At 37.8% G+C, this 18262-nt stretch overlaps 1 protein-coding gene across 2 annotated transcripts in view; it reads left to right on the top strand.

Annotated features, from left to right (window-relative positions):
• The first annotated feature begins 11370 nt into the window (after window positions 1-11370).
• The window catches only part of EIF3H (eukaryotic translation initiation factor 3 subunit H), an 86909-nt gene continuing 80017 nt past the window's right edge, over window positions 11371-18262 (top strand). For both annotated transcript variants that reach the window (XM_082674441.1, XM_082674442.1), the window contains exon 1: window positions 11371-11520. In XM_082674441.1, coding sequence (XP_082530567.1) covers window positions 11389-11520 — 132 coding nt within the window. In that variant the 5' untranslated portion in view covers window positions 11371-11388. The remainder of the gene's footprint in view (window positions 11521-18262) is intronic.

Below are 18262 nucleotides of genomic sequence, written 5' to 3' on the forward strand. Positions count from 1 at the left end.
CATCTGTTAGCTCCAAAGGAATACAACATTTTCCCTAACGTTATCCAGCTAACATATTCTTTAAATAAATATTTTTCTGAAATAAATAATGTAAAACAACTTAGGTAAACTGGTTTGTATTGAGGACTTATTAGTCCTTCACTAAGATCCCCTAGGATAAACTCCATCTGGGACTTGCTTACTGTGAGTTTTTATATATAGGGGAAGGTGTTATGAAGGTTGGTTCTGGAGGCTGCCACGTTTTTAAAAGTCATCCTTACAGTTTTCAAATTAGAAAAATAACACATGCCTGTTATAACGAGAGGAACAACGGAACAACACAGGACATTCATCTACTCTTCCTTGCCCAAATAACACATGTTAACCTACTGTGTAACTTCTGTAATTTTTTAATATTCATATACTTATTTGCCTACATATATGCATACATATGTAGAGATTTTTGTCACTCTATGTTATTCAAAGATAGAATCGTATTTTATCACTTCTGTACATTTTGCTTTTCTTACCCAACAAGCCTTGTGGAAATCCTCTCCACACATACTCCAAGTCAGTTGGCATAGTTCTTATTCATTATTTTTAATGGCTGCTTGAAATTTCCCACAAAATCACCACATTTAACATAATGACTGTGACACAGACTGTAAATTGATGCTCAATATCTCTTCTCTTTAGTAATAGGATCCTAATTTTATTCTGGACAATAGTGTGCCCAGAAAAGAGAATCCATTTCCCAGCCTTCTGTGCAGTCAATTACAGTCAAACGATTAAGTTTTAGCCAAGGGTATGTAAGTATAAGTGTGACAAGGGACTTCTGGGAAAGCTGCTTAAAGGAACTTAACTTGGTGATGAGCACTTTTTTTTTTTCCATTGCCTTTCTAACCACTCCCTGGAATTTGGATGTGACGAAGGGAACCCTAGCAGTGTATTTTAGACCAAGAAGTAAACTTGAGGATGGAGGCCATGTGCTAAGACAGCAAAGTAGATAACAGAAGCAGCCTGGCCATCAATGACTACGAAACTACCTTTCCAAATCTAGACTTTCTACCTCTGGCCTTGTTTTACATGAGAAGAAAAATAAACTTCTATTTCAGTTTTAAAAAATTATTTTCTTTTTATTTTTTGAGACTATAGTTTTTAGAGCAGTATTAGGTTTACAACGAAATTGAAAAGAAGATATAGAGACTCCCCATGTAGCCCCTGCCTCCACACATGCATAGCCTCCCCCATTATCAGCATTACTCAGGACTTTGCTGGTAGTACAGTGGTTAAGAATCTGCCTGCCAATCCAGGGGACATGGGTTCGAGCCCTGGTCCGGGAAGATCCCATATGCTGTGGAGCTACTGAGCCCACATGCCACAACTATTGAAGCCCGTGCTCTGCAACAAGAGAACTCTGCGCATAGCCCCTGCTCTCTGCAACTAAAGAAAGCCTGTGTGCAGCAACGAAGACCCAATACAGCCATAAATAAATAATTCATTAAAAAAAAATCACTCACCAGAATGGTACATTTTTTTCAACCAAGAAGGAACCTACATTGATAAATTGTTTCTTTTATATGCAGCCAAACCCAATCTTAATTGACAGAGTATGTTAAAACTACTTGCCAGAATTAGAGAATTTTATATTGGCAGATGTTTTCAATAAAAGTTTGATGTTGGTTAGTGTTTGCCAATACAATTACCCTTTCTTTGAACAGGTTCAAAATCCTAGTTTATAAGTTTTGTGAAAGGTAAAAAACTTTTTCAAAGTAAAATAAACTAAATCCATTTTACATACTATAGAAGTTATCTTGACATTTGTTTCTTTTGAACGTATAAACAATTTGATTTGAACTGAGAATGTCAGTGGGATATATCTCCTGTTTGGAAAAGTTAGTTAAATATGAAGAACCCCAGCTGCTTGGGCAAGAAACATCAAGGAAATGTTAGTGTCACCCAGTTGTCAATCAAAGAAAGCGAGCAGAATTCCTGTCTGTTGGCCCAGCTAGTACCAGTGGGCTCTTCCTTAAATGACAAAGGAGAAAGTGTATCTTGGAAAAAAAATTCAAGGGATTGCTCTTTGTCAAGGATATTTCTTTTTTTTTTTTTTTCCATACGCGGGCCTCTCACTGCTGTGGCCTCTCCCGCTCGGGACACGCAGGCTCAGCGGCCATGGCCCACAGGCCCAGCCGCTCCGCGGCATGTGGGATCTTCCCGGACCGGGGCACGAACCCGTGTCCCCTGCATCGGCAGGCGGACTCTCAACCACTGTGCCACCAGGGAAGCCCTGTCAAGGATATTTCTAAGCAAGACAGTGATCAGGAAGTAGTTCACCATTGGTTATCAGATGACTGTTGTCAGATGGCTGCAAAATTAGACTAGCAAATTTGCTTGCTAAATAGTTTATTTGAATGAAATTATACAGAGAACAAATACTGCCATGTGAGGTAAGTTGAAAGGAATTTACTATTACACAATAGATCTGCATAGTGCTCTCCATTGGGATTTTACTACAAAATGTTCAGTGGCATTAATTGAAGTAGTAAAAACATACAATGGTAGAGAAAAAAGAAAAGTTAAGAAGTGGTAGCAATGTGCAAAATGTTTTACTTTGATACATACATAACAAACTGCCCTTTGAAATTTAATTAAATCATAACTGAAACTGGTAGAGAAGTTCATACTGTATGGGGTCATTCATTTTTAACCTATCAAAGCATTTTTAGAAGATTAATGAATCCTTATAAAATTACTCTAAGTAAGCAAATATTATTACTGTTACTTAAAGGAGTTTAAAGATTGAGAATTATGTCAGATTATGACATTAAACGAGTTCCTAAAAACACTATTTATTTATATTGAACAAAATGTTGAAGACAACCTTTTCACTCATGGTTTCGTATATATTTTTAAGCAGCAGGAGGACTTCAGGGCAGAAACTGAACTTCTGGTGGCAAGGCTTTCAATAATTCAGTAGAATATTATTTCAAAGTCTTATATTTATAATTGAATTACACCAATACAAGGTATTAGTTACATGATATTATACCAAATAAAAGTCGCTCTTAGAATCTGTGCAAATGTTTTCAATGTGCGATCACTTTCTTTTAATATTAGTTGATAAGTCATACATCAAAATACTGGGATGAGAAGATCAAACATCATTTTAAAATTATTATTTTAGCAAACACATAGAAAATACCCACATGCTGAGTCATAAGAATAATGAATATTATTTTCTTTTTACTGGCTCTCTCTTTACCCTCTCTATTGTGACTTTTCATAATTTTGAACAAATCACTTAGTTCTTCAAAGTATAACCTCACACAGTGTGTATGTACACAGAAGAAGACATATGACTTAAATTGATCCCAGACTAAAGAGAAAGACTTTTTCCCCATGGTTAGGAGAAGAGGTTTTCTTTTTCTTACAATAAACATTAAAAAAGAAGCACATTGTGTTCTTTGCTACTGGCAGGTATTTTGAGGTTATAGGGGTAGCCAGTCAGTTTGTGGACAGAACCAAAACACGGTAAAAGACAGAGCAACGGGCTTCCCTGGTGGCGCAGTGGTTGAAAGTCCGCCTGCCGATGCAGGGGACATGGGTTCGTGCCCCCGTACGAGAAGATCCCACATGCCGCGGAGCGGCTGGGCCCCTGAGCCATGGCCGCTGAGCTTGCGCGTCCGGAGCCCGTGCTCCGCAGCGGGAGAGGCCATAATGGTGAGAGGCCCGCGTATCGCCAAGAACTGGAGTCTTTATGCTGCTTCATTTGGAGTCTGCCCCCTTCTATACATTTAGTTATGTGATAGAATACATTTCCTTCTTGTTTAAAATAATTTAAATTGTTTTTTGTTTACTTTTTTTTTGGTTGCTTGTAGCCCAAAGCATCTTAACTGATGGAATATTTGTTAAATCTATGCAAGAAAATGTACTTTTAAAGGGAAAATGATAATATTACCTGTATAATATTTTACCTTAAAGAAGTTTAAGATGTTCTGCATATGTTCTTGTTTTGTCCTGGACACCATTGTGAAGAGGCTGGGATGCAAAGTTAAGTGTTGCTATTAGCTGCTTTCAACTATCTCTCAAAGGCATTTTTTCCATTCTAGTTAAATATTAAAGAAAGCAGTTAGTGTTTTAAGCCAAATGATTTCTTTTGGCCAAATGAATATTTGTGGACTTCTAAAGAGTTTATGAACTTAATTCAGAGCTTCAGTTTTGCCCTGTTTATATGTTGTTTCTTCTGGCTTTGCTTATGTCCAATTTTTGTGTCCCAGGCCTTGTTCATGAATTGTGATGGCACGGCATATTCTTTTGGAGAGGAGGAGATAGGACGGCTCTTGCCCTTTCCTCCCATTTCTATGGAGTAGGGAGTTTCTGATCCCCTTCTTATGAGTGAATGTTATTGGAAGGTAGGCTTCCTGTTTCTCTCTATACCTGGTTACTTATGACTCCCTAACAATGGAGTGACTAATCTGATGTTTGGGGAGATCCTGTCACCATGCCATAATGGTATCTCCTTCTCAAGGGGAAAAAAAGATCTTTGTGTTCCTTTCCTAGAAAATAATCTACAAAGAAGAGATAAGAACATACACCCCTTACAGGCTTTCATTGAAAATTTGATTGAAAATGGCGCTTCCTTGACTCCTTTCTTTCTAATGGGTACTAAAGCAGAACAATTCCTCGGTTGTATGTCACGAACATGTGGTTACTTTCCAGAGGGACAGTAAATAGAAAGGTCAGATGACTTTCTACCCTCTTCCTTCACACCAAGGCTAGAACCAATGCTATGTTGGTCCTATAGAGGTTGCCTGCCAACCCTGAGCTCAACTCAGACTGTCAAGATGTCCAAAGGAACCTTGCCTTCCATAGAGGTCTGGAAGAAGGCAACAACTGAATAGGAATAAACTGACATTAAAAAAAAAAACCCTTTGGCTCATCTGAATACTGAATAGGAATAAAGTGACATTTTAAAAAATCCTTTGGCTCATCTTTGGTGTCTTGACTCTTCTATTTTATTGCCTTGAGAGGGATTTAGGTAAATCTTAGCCAAGTGAAAGAAAACAGCTCTAGTACTGGCTGGGTCTAAGGCATGGACTGGTCACAGTCTGACATTCACTGGGCTGTGTTTTCCGAATGGGTTGAGTTACTATGCCACAAAAGCAGAACTAGTCAGACTGTTTATTTTTTCATTTTTTCGCTCAGGCATGGCAGGCTATCCTTTGCTTCCTGTCCTCATGCGGTAATCACCGTGGACAGGGCCCACAGCTTGCTTTGGAAGGCCTTTACCATCCTCTCTCTTTTTGCCTCTGACTAAATTTGAAATATTTCCAGCACATATAGAAGTATGCTAAAAACTTTAGCTCCAGTGACAGAGAGAATGAAGAACATATTATTGGGAATACAGGATAAATTTATTTTATCTGGTATATGAATATCCACAGTGAAATTAATAACCACAACATCAAAACTGCCTTTTGGAGGGCGGCTAAAGTACAATTTAATGGTTGTGAGCAATCTTCTTTGGGTGATCAAGTATATTCAGTATTCTGTTATTTAATTTCTTCTGCATGTTTGCAGGCTTACTTTGCTCTAGGATCGTGAAGAGGAAGTTTAGTTTATTGATTTGAGATACATCCTCTTCTATAATGTATACATTTAGCTATAAACTTTCCTCTCAGTACTGACGCAGCTGTGTCCCACAAATTTTAACATTTTATATTTTCATATTCATTCAGTTTACTGTGTGTTTTAAAATTTCTCTTAAGACTTCCTGTTTGATCCACGGGCTATTGGAAGCATGTTCTATAGTTTCCAAGTATTTGGAAAATTTTCTGTTACTTTTATATTTTGATTTCTAGTTTGAATCCATTGTGGTTGCTGAACATACTCTGAATGATTTCAGTTACTTTAAATTTGTCAAGGTTGGTTTATGACTCAGGATATGATCTCTATGTTCCATGGGGATTGGACAAGAATGTGTATTTTGTTGCTGTTGGGTGGAATGTTTTATAAATATTGATTAGATCCTGTTGATTGATGGCATTGCTAAATTCCTTTATATCCTTGCTGATTTTCTCTCTAGTTGTTCTATCAACTGTTAAGAGAGGAGAGTTGACATCTCTAACTATGACTGTGGGTGTGTCTATTTGTCCTTTGAGCTCTATGAGTTTTTTCTCAACATAAGTTCAGCTTTGTTGCTAGGACATACACATTTAGAATTGCTGTGTGCTTTTGGTGATTGACCATTTTATCAATATATATTTCCCACTGTCTCTGGTGATTATCTTAGCTCTGAATTCTCTGTTATCTGATATTAATACAGCCAGTCCTTCTTCTTTTGATTGACGTTTGCATGATAGATTTTTCCATCATTTTATGTCAACGTGCCTATATCGTTATATTTGAAATCAGTTTCTTTTAGACAGCCTATGGTTAGGTGGTTTTTATCTATTCTTCCAATAGTTGTATTTTAATAGGTGTATTTAGAACATTTATATTAATCTAGTTATTGATATGTTTAGGCTTAAGACTGCCATTTCATTTTTTCCCCCTATAATTCTCTGTTTTTATTTCTGTTTTCTTTTTATTGCATTCTTGTGGGTTATTTGAACATTCTTTAGAGTTTCATATTGATTTATTTATGCTGTTTTTGAGTGTCTCCCTTTGTAAAGCATTTTTAGTGGTTCCTCTAGGTATTATATTAGATAAAAATAACATCACAGTTTACTGTTAAGTCATTTAACCAGTTCAAGTGACTTGTAGAAACCTGACCTTCCTATATGTCCCTTAACCAGCCCTTATTTGCTTTAAGTGTTTCTTCTACGTATATTTAGAGCCACACTAGGTAATGCTATAATTTTTGCTTTAACTCTCAAAAATAATGTAGAAAATTCAAGAGGAGAAGGAAAGTCTATTGTAATTACTCATATTTTTGTTTACTGTGTTCTTTCTTCCTTATGATGTTCCAAGGTTTATTCTTTTATTGTGTCTTTTCTTTTTAGAGAACTTCTTTCAGTCATTCTTTTACGGTAGGTCTACTGGTAACAAATTGTTTTAGTTTCCCTTCATCCAAGAATGTTTTGATTTCCTTTTTATTCCTGAAGGATATTTTGGCTGGATATAGGTTTCTGGGTTGGTAATTCTTTCTTTTACCAGTTTGAAAATATTATGCAACTTCCTCTGGTCTCTGTGGTTTCTGTTGAGAAATCCACTCTAATCTAATTGTTTTTCTCTTATATCAATATAAGGTGTTTTGGGGCTTCCCTGTTGGCACAGTGGTTGAGAGTCCGCCTGCCAATGCAGGGGACACGGGTTTGTGCCCCGGTCCGGGAAAATCCCACATGCCGTGGAGCGGCTGGGCCCGTGAGCCATGGCCGCTGAGCATGCGCGTCTGGAGCCTGTGCTCCGCAAAAAAAAAAAAATTAAAAAAAATATATATATAAGGTTTTTTTCTTTGGTTTTCAGAAGTTTGACTGTAATATGTCTTGGTGTGAAGTTCTTTGGATGTATCGTGTTTGGCATTCACTCAAGCTTCTTGAAACTGTAGGTTATGACTTTTCCCCTATTTGGGAAGTTTTTATTCATTATTTCTTTGAATACCTTTTAACCCCTGCTCTCTTTCTTTTGTCTTTGTGAGACGTCAATGACAGGATTGTTAGATATGTATTTTTTATAGTTCCAAAGACCTCTGAGTCTCTGTTCATTTTTTGTTCCAGTCTCCCTTTTTTAAGTTGTTTTTAAAATATACATAACATAAAAACTTATATTTAAAATCCTTTTTTGAGTGAACAATTCAGTGCCGTTAAGTATGTTCACATTGTTGTGCAACAATTACCACTGTTCATCTGCAGAACTGTTCCATTATCCCAAATTGAAACCTGCATCCATTAAACAATAACTCCCTACCCCTCCGTCTTTCCAAGTCCTGGTAATTGCTATTCTACTGTTTCTTCTCTACAGATTTCACTATTCTAGGTGCCTGATATAAATGGAATCATACAATATTTGTTTTTTTGTGTCTGGCTTATTTCATTTAGCATACTGTTTTCAGGGTTCATCCTCGTTGAAAAGGTTCAGCATGTCTCTGACTTTCATTTCTTTTTAAGGCTGAATTATATACCTTTGTATGTAAATACCACATTTTATTTATTAATTCATCTGTTGAAGAACATTTGAGTTGCTTCCACCTTTTGGCTATTATGAATAATGCTGCTATGATACTGGTGTACAAATATCTGTCTGAGTCCTTGCTTTCAATACTTTTGGCTATATTCCTAGAAGTGAGATTGGTAATTCTACGATAATTTTTTGAGGAACTGCCATACTCTTTCTCACAGTGGCTGTACCATTTTATATTCTGTTAATTTATGTACAGACTGGGTGATTTTTATCATTCTATCTCCAGTCCTCTGATTTTTTTCCATTGTCCTTTCTTTTCTGCTGTTAAGCCCATCCATTGAGTTTTTTTATTTTTGGTTATTGTATTTTTTAAGTTCTAAATTTATATTTCATTTTTATTTATATCTTGGCTGAGACTTTGAACTTCTTTTCTGACACTCTTTTCATTTGTTTCAAGTGTGTTTGTAATTGTTTGTTGAAACATTATATGGTGACTGCTTTAAAATCCTTGCTGGATAATTCTAACGTCTCTGTAATTCCAGTGCTGGCATCTATTTGTCTTTTTCCATTCAGTTTGAGATCTTCCTGGTTCTTGATGCGATGATGAGTGATTTTTTAAAATTGAGACATAGACTTTTGGGTATTCTGTTACAGAACTCTGGATCTTCTTTTTTTATTTTTTAAACTTTAAAAAAGTTGAGGTATAGTTGCTGTAGAATATTATATAGGTTACAGGTATATAGTGATTCACAATTTTTAAAGGCTATACTCCATATATAGTATTATAGAATATTAGCTATATTCCCCATGTTGTACAATATATCTTTGTAGCTTATTTAATAACTAATAGTTTGTACCTCTAATTCCCACACCCCTATTGCTCCTTTCCCCTTCCCTCTCCACACTGGTAACCACTTGCCCTCCAAGTCCATCCATTTTGCTGCAAATGGCAAAACTTCACTCTTTTTTATGGCCAAGTAGTACTCCATTATACATACATACCACTCTTCCTTATCCATTCATCTGTTATTTGACACTTAGGCTGATTCCATATCTTGGCAGTTGTAAATAATGCTGCTATGAACATTGGGTTGCATGTATCTTTTTGAATTAGTGTTTTTGTTTTTCTCGGGTATATACCCAGGAGTGGAATTGCTGCGTCATATGGTAGCTCTATTTTTAGTTTTTTAAGAAGTCTTCATACTGTTTTCCACAGTGGCTGCACCAATTTACATTCCCACCAACAGTGTATGTGGGTTCCCTTTTCTCCACATTCTCGCTAACATTTGTTATTTGTGCAGAACACTGGATCTTGAGACATATGTTTTAGCTGGTTTCCTCTGACACAGCTCTGGCAATGGAAGGAGGAGGGAGTCCTTCTTATCACTGCCCTAGGAGGGTACAAATAGAAGTTTCACGTTCAGCCTTCATTGATTCCCTTGGGGGTAGGACTAGTTCCTTGTTATTGCTGGAGGATGGGAGTTCCAGCTCCCACTACCCGTAAACTTATATCTCCTGGATGGGAGGGGTAGTAATGCTTCATTACTGCTCTTCTTGTTTCCTTCACTGGCATTAGGAGTGGGTGGCCTCATTACCAGCTGTGGTGAAATCTTTAGTCTCCACTAGGCCTTCTTTGACATCACTCCATTGGGGGATGGAGTGGGTGCCTATTACTGTCTGGTGGGGGTGAAAGTTCAAGCTCCCCACATGGTCTCTACTGGCAGTGTGCAGAGAACAGACTTTTGTTGGAGTTTTTAAATCTGTGCCTGTTGATATTTTCAGGTGACTGGACTTCAGCTCCAAGTCTGGGATATATGCGGCAAATAGAAACTGGGAAATCACCACTGTGTTGCTCCTTGGGTCTCCATGTCCCTAACCAGTCTTTCTCCTTCTCTTCACCTTGCAGAGTCTTCTTATGTTTCTTTTATATATAATACCCTGGGATTTTGTTGTACTGATAGGGAGGAATAGGAAAAAATATTTCTGCTTCATCTTCCCAAAAGAAGTCTGGATTTTGAATACATTTTTAATGTGGAGCCTACAGAAGTTTCCAATGGAGCAGGGGTAGGGTGTGAAGGAAACAGAGGAGTCAAAGATGGCCCCAAGGGCTTTGTTCTTATCAACTAGAAGAATAACACTGTCATCAAATGACAGGGGGAAGACTGTGGGAAGAACATTTTTTTCGAGGGAGGTGGTATTTGGAGCTCAATTTTTGAAAGGTTAAGTTGGAGGTGCTTGTGGGACATTTAAGTGGAGATGTTGAATAGACAGAGGGATATGCTGGTGTGGAGTTCAGTGGAGAGGTCTGGGGAAATATAAATTTGGGAATCATCAGCATTGCATGATGACCCTTGAGATAGGGAGTAAAGATAAGGGAATGAAGATGTACAAGGACTGAACACTACTGCTGTCCTTAAATTAAATTAATTTAATTAAAATAAATTAAATTTTAATTTTAAAATAGGGAAGGGTAAAGAAATCAGCAATGGTGACTGAGAAGAAAGGATCAGTCAGTGAGATAGGAAGGAAACTAGGAATCCAAGTGAAGGAATGTCATTGCTTCTAGACCCTTTCTAGTTAGGGTGATGATCATATTGATTTCCTGTTTAAAATTCTACTTCATTCTCACTCTCTCTCTTTCTCTCTCTCTATATTTGTATCTTTTGGCTCTGGGCTATTTCATGCAGAGGGCCCACATACACTGTCTTTGTTCAGATTACAAGAACCCATGTAGTGTGTTTAGCATACATGACTGGAAAATCTTAGTGGGATATTTAAAAGGACAAAAATTGCAAAGAAATTTTAAACAAACTGCAATATGGCTCACCACTAATGAACAGAATGACGTTAGACAAATCACGTCTCAATTTCCTAACATGGGAGTTTGTATAGCTCTTCATAGTTCCCAAGATTGGAAATGGGGATTAATTTAAAAAATTAGAAGTAAAAGCATTTTTTACGAATAGGACGCTACATAAATGTGAGCTATAATGCAGTTATGATCAACTGCCTAGTGGAGACCGACTAAACATAAAGTGCAAAACATTTTAAAAAGTCCATTTTTCCTTTCGTAAAGCTTTCTGAAAGCCGCTAACGCACAACGCGCATGTGCAGAGGATTCCGTTGCCGAAGAAGGTGACTGAAATGAGAAAGGAGGTGGGGCCCCCCCGGGCCTTTCCTAAGAGCTCCGCCTTTCGAACGACAGACTGCGTCTGACGTCACGTGAAGCTTGTACTTCCGCTTCCGGTTACTCACGTTTTTCTCTTTTCCTGTCCGGCAGAAAAGATGGCGACCCGCAAGGAAGGCACCGGCTCTGCTGCCACCTCTTCCAGCTCCACCACTGGCGCTGCAGGGAAAGGCAAAGGCAAAGCGGGGTCCGGAGATTCAGCCGTGAAGCAAGTGCAGATAGATGGCTTGGTGAGTGGGGTTCCGTCTCCCCAGGCCCACGTGGGGAGCTCAGTTCCCAGCCCGGTTCCGCCAGACGTGCTTCCCGGCAGCCTCCCCACTGGGTTTGCTGAGGCTGGGACAAGGGTTTTCCCTAAAACCTTTCTTTATCTTCACTTTCTGCTCGGGAGACGCGGCCGCCTTCTCTGCCATCTGGTGGGGGAGGTGAGGGCGGAGAAAGGGGACCTAGGCTAGGGTGTGTGTGTGACAGATTCTTGGGGTCTTGTTTTGAGATGCCTGGGAGAGGCTATTTGGAGAATGACTCTTCTGGGAGAGAAGTAGGTGACGGAGGTGTCGAGAGGGACCTAGGACTCTAGGGCTTTTGGAAGGGGAGAGTAAACTTTATTGCTTCACTGCTGGCATCTGACATCTGTAACTTCACAAGTGGAGATTTACTTTGTAGCCACTTTTGAGCCTGTGGTTCAGCGCTTACCTGAAACCGCGTAATTGGAATAAATATCTTTTATGCCTTCCTTATCTGTGAACATTGGAGTGCCTCAGGATTTGCGATTAAGCTTCCTTCCACCTGGTCTCTGCTTGACAAAGTAGATGAAAGCACAACTCTGGAGTCAGACTGCTTGGGTTGGAATCCAGCTCTAAAATTAGCTGAATGACATTGGGCATGTTACTTAATCTCTTTGTGCTTGGTAAATTAAATGGTAAAACGTGTTACCATTTAATTTTAGCTGCTGTTATTATTTGTAGAAGTTACAGTGGTAGACTTTCTTTAAGGCCCCTTTTCAAAGCTTTAAATATTTGTATTTTGATAACTCCTAGATTTATATTTCTTGCCAGACTTGGTTCTTGAATGCCACTCTTATATATCTAGCTGCCTGCTTGCTATCACTGTTTGGATATCTCATAGGTACTTCAAATTTAACATGTCCAAAATAAAATTATTGACTCTCCCTCTCCTTCTTCTCTCCCATGCATTAATCTTACCTCAGTCTCTCCCATCTTAATAAATGGAACTACTATCTCTCCATTTGAAAAAGTCAAATGGAACTACTATCTCTCCATTTGAAAAAGTCAAAACCTAGGGATTAATGTATGCATGTTCTTTTTTTTTTACCCTCAGCAAATTCTGTTTGTTTCACCTTCAAAATATATCAAATTCATCTGCTTCTCATCTCTATGCCACCAACCACTTCTTATACAGACTTGAGGGTCCTGCTACTCTCGTCTCTTTCTTCAAACTCACCTCATACTTTCTTCTAGGCTTCAGTCACAGTGAGCTTTCAGAGTTTTGTTTTCTTGGCCTGAAATACTCTCTCAAATAATTTTCCTTCTCCGTGGCTTCTTTTGAGCCTTTCGGTATTGGCTTAAATGTCAGCATCTCAAGAAAGGCCTTGCCTAACAACCCGGTAAAAAATAGCCCCATCCCCATCACTCTTCATACATCACCTTTATTTCCTTTGTAGTATTTTCTACTGCCTGTAATTGTCTTGTTTGCTTTCTTGTTTGTCTCCCCCACTAGAATGTAAGCTACTGAGGGCAGGCAGGGATTATGGTTTTTCACCTATTCTGTTCCCAAAACTGAACAGGTTAATTGACATAGATAGGATAAACTGATGAATTTTGTACTGCTCCTGTTTCATGTCCCGATATCTTCTTTTATAAAGATTATTTTAATGGCATCTTGACTTGTTTTCTTAGCCTGCATACTTTTATTAAAACATTCACTTAATGTGAACGTTCAGACCTTGTTAACTTTCCTCTTGAAATGGTTTTTTTTTTCCCTCCTGGCTGCCTTGCACAGCATGTGGCATCTTAGTTTCCCCCGACCAGAGATTGAACCTGTGCCCCCTGCAGTGGGAGCTCAGAGTCTTAACCACTGGACTGCCAGGGAAGTCCCTTGAAATGTTTTTAGTGACTTTGCAATGAATTCAAGGCCCACCAAGATGTTGTCCTTGCTTTTGTGTTCACATTTATTTGCTACTATTTCCAAGCTTCTACGTAGGAACGGTTCATTCCAGCCACACAGGACCAATTTGGTTAGCCTCATGTTTAATCACATTTGTTTCCAGTGTCTTGGTAATGGCCAGGGCCAATTTTTCTTCTTATTTTCTTGAGCCTTTCCTTTCTAAGCTTTAGTCCTGTTTCATCAGTTTTTTTCTGTATCTTTAATGTTACCTTTCTCTTAACATGTGACCATTGTCAGACTTTCCCATATTAAAATGTTCAGCCCTGTCTCTTTTTACTTAGTACTTTGTGTGCATTCTTAGTCCCCACTTTTTTCCTTGAAGTCAGTGGTTAAAGAATTTGTCTATATTTGTGGTCTTCCATTCTTTTTTTAACTCACTGCTACTAGAATCTGCCATCACCAAGTCCCTGACTTAGTTTTTAAAAAGGTCATTGATAACATTATCAAAAAACTGTAAAAAAAAAAAAAATCAAGATATATTATACATGCAAAATAGTGTCTGTAGTACATAATTTAAATAATCACAAAGTAAACATCCACTTACCTGGCATTTAACTTGAGAAATAGAACATTGAGTACCTTTGAAGCCCCTTCCCCTGTTTCATCCTTTTCTCCCATCCCTTCTTCGAAACCTATAATCACTCCTGTGAGCTTTGTTTCAGTGATTTCTTAGTTTTCTCTGTAGCTTCACCACACAGAGTATTCCCAATTTGTTTAGTTTGTTCTGTTTATATTAACAAAAAATGAAATATTAATTAAATCATAGCATATGTTCGCCTGTGTCTCTCTTTTTTTTTTTTTTTGCGGTACACAGGCCTCTCACTGTTGTGGCCTCTCCTGTTGCGGAGCACAGGCTTTGGACGCGCAGGCTCAGCGGCCATGGCTCACGGGCCTAGCCGCTCCGCGGCATGTGGGATCTTCCCGGACCGGGGCACGAACCTGTGTCCCCTGCATCGGCAGGCGGACTCTCAACCACTGCGCCACCAGGGAAGCCCTCGCCTGTGTCTTGAATCATATATATGCGTATCTCATACCATGATTTTGAGATTATTCTGTTCTAGAGTGAGGAGCTATAATTCATTCATTTTCATTACTATATAGCATTTCATTGTATGACTAGAACATAATTTTCCTCATCTAAATGTTAATGGACAGTTAGATGGCTTGTTTTCGTTGTGTGAAATGATATCTCTCAATAATCTTAATTGTGCATTTCAGTAGGCTTGTCAGTGTGTCTTTTGTTGTACATTGTGCAGAGTCATTGCTCAGTATATCCTTGTAGAACGGATGAGTGAGTCTTCATTGTAGTCAAGTGGTCTCATTGTTCCTAGAGAAGATCAAGCTAATTCTTCCTATTGGACTTTTCATGTAAAACCCACCTTGTTCCCCCCAAACCAGGCTGAATCTTACCTTACTTATGTACATTATACTTTTGATACTCAAAGTATGGTCCAAAGACCAGCAAGACAAGCAGAATTGGCCTCGCCTGGTAGCTTGTTAGAAATGCAGAAATACAGTATTTCAGAATTTTTCCTGATCTACTGTTTCAGGTAATTTATAGCATATTAATGTTTGAGTAGTACTGCCCTGGGCCACGGCGATCTCTTCCTTTCTCTGAACTTTTTGTGGTGACAGCTTGTGTTGCTCATCTTGGCGTGTAATCATATGCTGTTAATGAAAGGTTTACTGTATATTAAGGAGAGTCAGGCAGAGTACTAGTAGGTACCTGTAAGTAAGGTAGTTTACCTGCCTTAGGTAGGCAAACCTAAGTCCATCTGACTTTTTCATCTCTGGTTGCTTCCAAGGTTTGGATAACCCTGCAGACATCCTGGACATTGTTTCTTTCACTTAAGGCGAGAAAGCTTGTTGAAATCCATTTCCTTTTTTAAAAAAACTTCGTGACAGTGCTTGCTTCCTGTGTTTATGGCATGTACACCATTGGTGACGAGCTATATTAGTGTTGTTCCTTGTAGCTTTGTGGGGATGATTGAAGGAGCTTAGCATACGTGGTACTTCACATGGAGATGATTTAATAAATAGCATTTCTGGACCTTAGTTTGTTCTGCTTTAATGTGAGGATAAGGCATGGCCTTCCTACTGTAATAAATAAAAGCTTAACATATAAAATTTCCTACTGATGTTTAATCATTGTCAATAACAGTTTTAGTAGCTGGGATTGATTTTAATAGTTGGTATTAGTTACAATGGGAATCCAAACTGGATGCCTGACCAAGTAAATGGAATATAATGAGAAATTTAAACTATAGTTGTTGCAGTCCAGATGAAATGGCATATATCACTTCCCAAATGCCTGCTTCGACATTAAAAGGTGTGGGCACAGTAAGTCTTTTACATCAGACTACTGGTTTTTTATCTTTTGCTTTCTTGTCACCTTTGGCTTCAGCTAGCTCCTGTATAACTAGAAGTTCTGATCTTATTATCCAGGATTCCATAAGTTTATCCAGATATTTTAAGCCTTGGCAACCTTTTTCTGGGCCTTTAGCACCGATATTGGGGAGAAAAGCCTCTATAAATCATTAGGCTTTGAAGAGGGTGTTTGCCAGTTCTTATTTTTGTGGTCAGATACTCTAACTTTTACTTTACCAAGTCTCCTTTAGATAGCTTTTTAGATAAAAGTTCCTGATTTCAGCACTACATGAAAACTTGGTTGCATTTGCTTTTCTCTGGGAAATTAGTTCATAATTTTGTTTTTGTAAAATATTTAAATTACAGTACTTGGATATTATTTCATTTGGCAGGATATGGGAAAATATACCTAAAGAGAAAGTAGCTTTATCTTTTCCCCCTGCAAACTACTGTTTGTAGAAGATTGTTCTATAAAATGGTTATCTCCTGTAAAGATTAGACTTGATAGCAAAGTATAGTGTAATTTACATATCCATCTATTTGATGACAAACTGTACTTGTTTCATCAAAACCGAAGGGCTGAAGTGCGTACTGGTATATACCAGAGCCGTATTCTGGAGATTTATTGATGTTGGTACCAAGCCCAAGCATACAAGGGAAAAAAAAATGGATTTAGCAAAATAGTGGTAACTCAGTATTAACTTACTCAAAATATAAAACTTTTTTGCTCTTTGAGTCTGAATATCAACTGTATTTTAGCATAAAATTTTAAGGATTTATTTTCCTCCCAAATAGTACCAAAAGCCACAGGTATTCATTGTATCTTGATGATTAATACGAAACATTTTTTTTTCTCAATACCTTTACCTTCTATCCCTGTCCCCAACTAGTTTCATTTGATATAAGTAGCAACTGTTTGTTTATCTATGGGATAGCAGTAATGGGCTAAAATTGGATGTTTTAGAAAACAAAAAATGGTATACGTTCATAGTAAGAAAAATTTGGAGAAATAGAAAAAACACAAAGGAAATTAATTTATACGCTCATAACTTGAGGGTGGGTACACTATTAAGAGTTCAGAATTTTCTTTTCTAGCGTTTCTTCAATGCTTTAATAAATATCTATAGTTGAAGTTAATGGGTTAAAGGTGGTTGTGCACATTTTTAAGCATATTAAGCACGTTGCCAAACTGTTCCCCAGAATAGTTGTATAGTTCAGTGTGCTTTCCCACTTACAGAGTATAGAGTGCTGTTTCTTGACACCATTGCCACCTGAAAGTTATGGTTTCTAAAAATCTTAGTCTTTATTTTTAAAATTAAGTATGCATGTTTAGTTGCAGTGATTCATCAATTCAGTAAATATTTCTTGTCTGATAGTGGTAACACTCACAGATCTGCCCAAGTCACCCAGTCTTCTGGTATTATCTTTGATTGTTCCTTAGGGTTTCCCTTGGATTCTCTTAAAGTCACTTACTTAGTAGCTGTGGTCCTAGAATGCAGAAACTCCTTGGAAAAATCCTCATTACACAAAATAAAATCAAACTTTACAGCCTGACTTTTAAGATCCTCTTTACCTTTTGTTTATAGCCTCCAAATGAGAGCTTGTAGATATACTGTTTTCAAGTTTGGTTTAAGGGTAGCCTTTAAAACAAAACCAACATCTTTTTCTTTTGGGTAGAAGAAAACCCATTTTAGATTTTGTTCAGAAATGCATAACCTTCAGTTTTGTTCTGAAGGACCTCTTGAGGATAAATAAGGTGAATAATCACCTTCCCCTGGGATTATTGTGGTATACTTTTTATGCTGGAAAGTTGAAGTGCTTTTAATTTATTAAACCTGTTTAATTAAACACAGCCATTTCTCTGGGTACACATGGTACACAAATCAAAATGCAAAAAAGAGTAGGTAGTGAAAAGAAACTGTCACTTTCATTCCTATCTTCACCCACCCTCTTCTCAGGGGCAGAGTCGCAGTTACTCTTTTTGAATGTTTCCTTCTGGACCTATTTTGGCAAGTATTGCCTCCTGTTAAGGAAGCAGAAACAAACTGTAATCGAAGCACCTAAAAATCACCTTAAGGCCTTCTAATTAAGCAGTGGTTCACGCTCCTGAATATAATAAGCTTAAACTGTGTTGGGAAGCAGACAGCTCATAACAGCTTTGAAATTTTGTTTGTTTTGTGTGAGAGGGGAAATGAATTTTGTTCCAGCTAAGCCTCTTACTTTAGGAAAATTATCTTCTAGCTATATGTGGGAAAATTTGCTTCTTGGTTATGTATATTGAGTTGGTAAAGTAAACATTTAATATTATAAGTTAAATATCCTTCTCAGTTAACATTTAATTGAAATTATACATTTGTATGTTTGATTGCATCATTGTACTTTCTGATGACTAATTTTTATGATGAGAGCAGAGCTATGCTGTTG

Source organism: Grampus griseus, assembly GCF_964374135.1.
Source record: "Grampus griseus genome assembly, chromosome: 17".
In the NCBI taxonomy this organism is placed as follows: domain Eukaryota; kingdom Metazoa; phylum Chordata; class Mammalia; order Artiodactyla; family Delphinidae; genus Grampus; species Grampus griseus.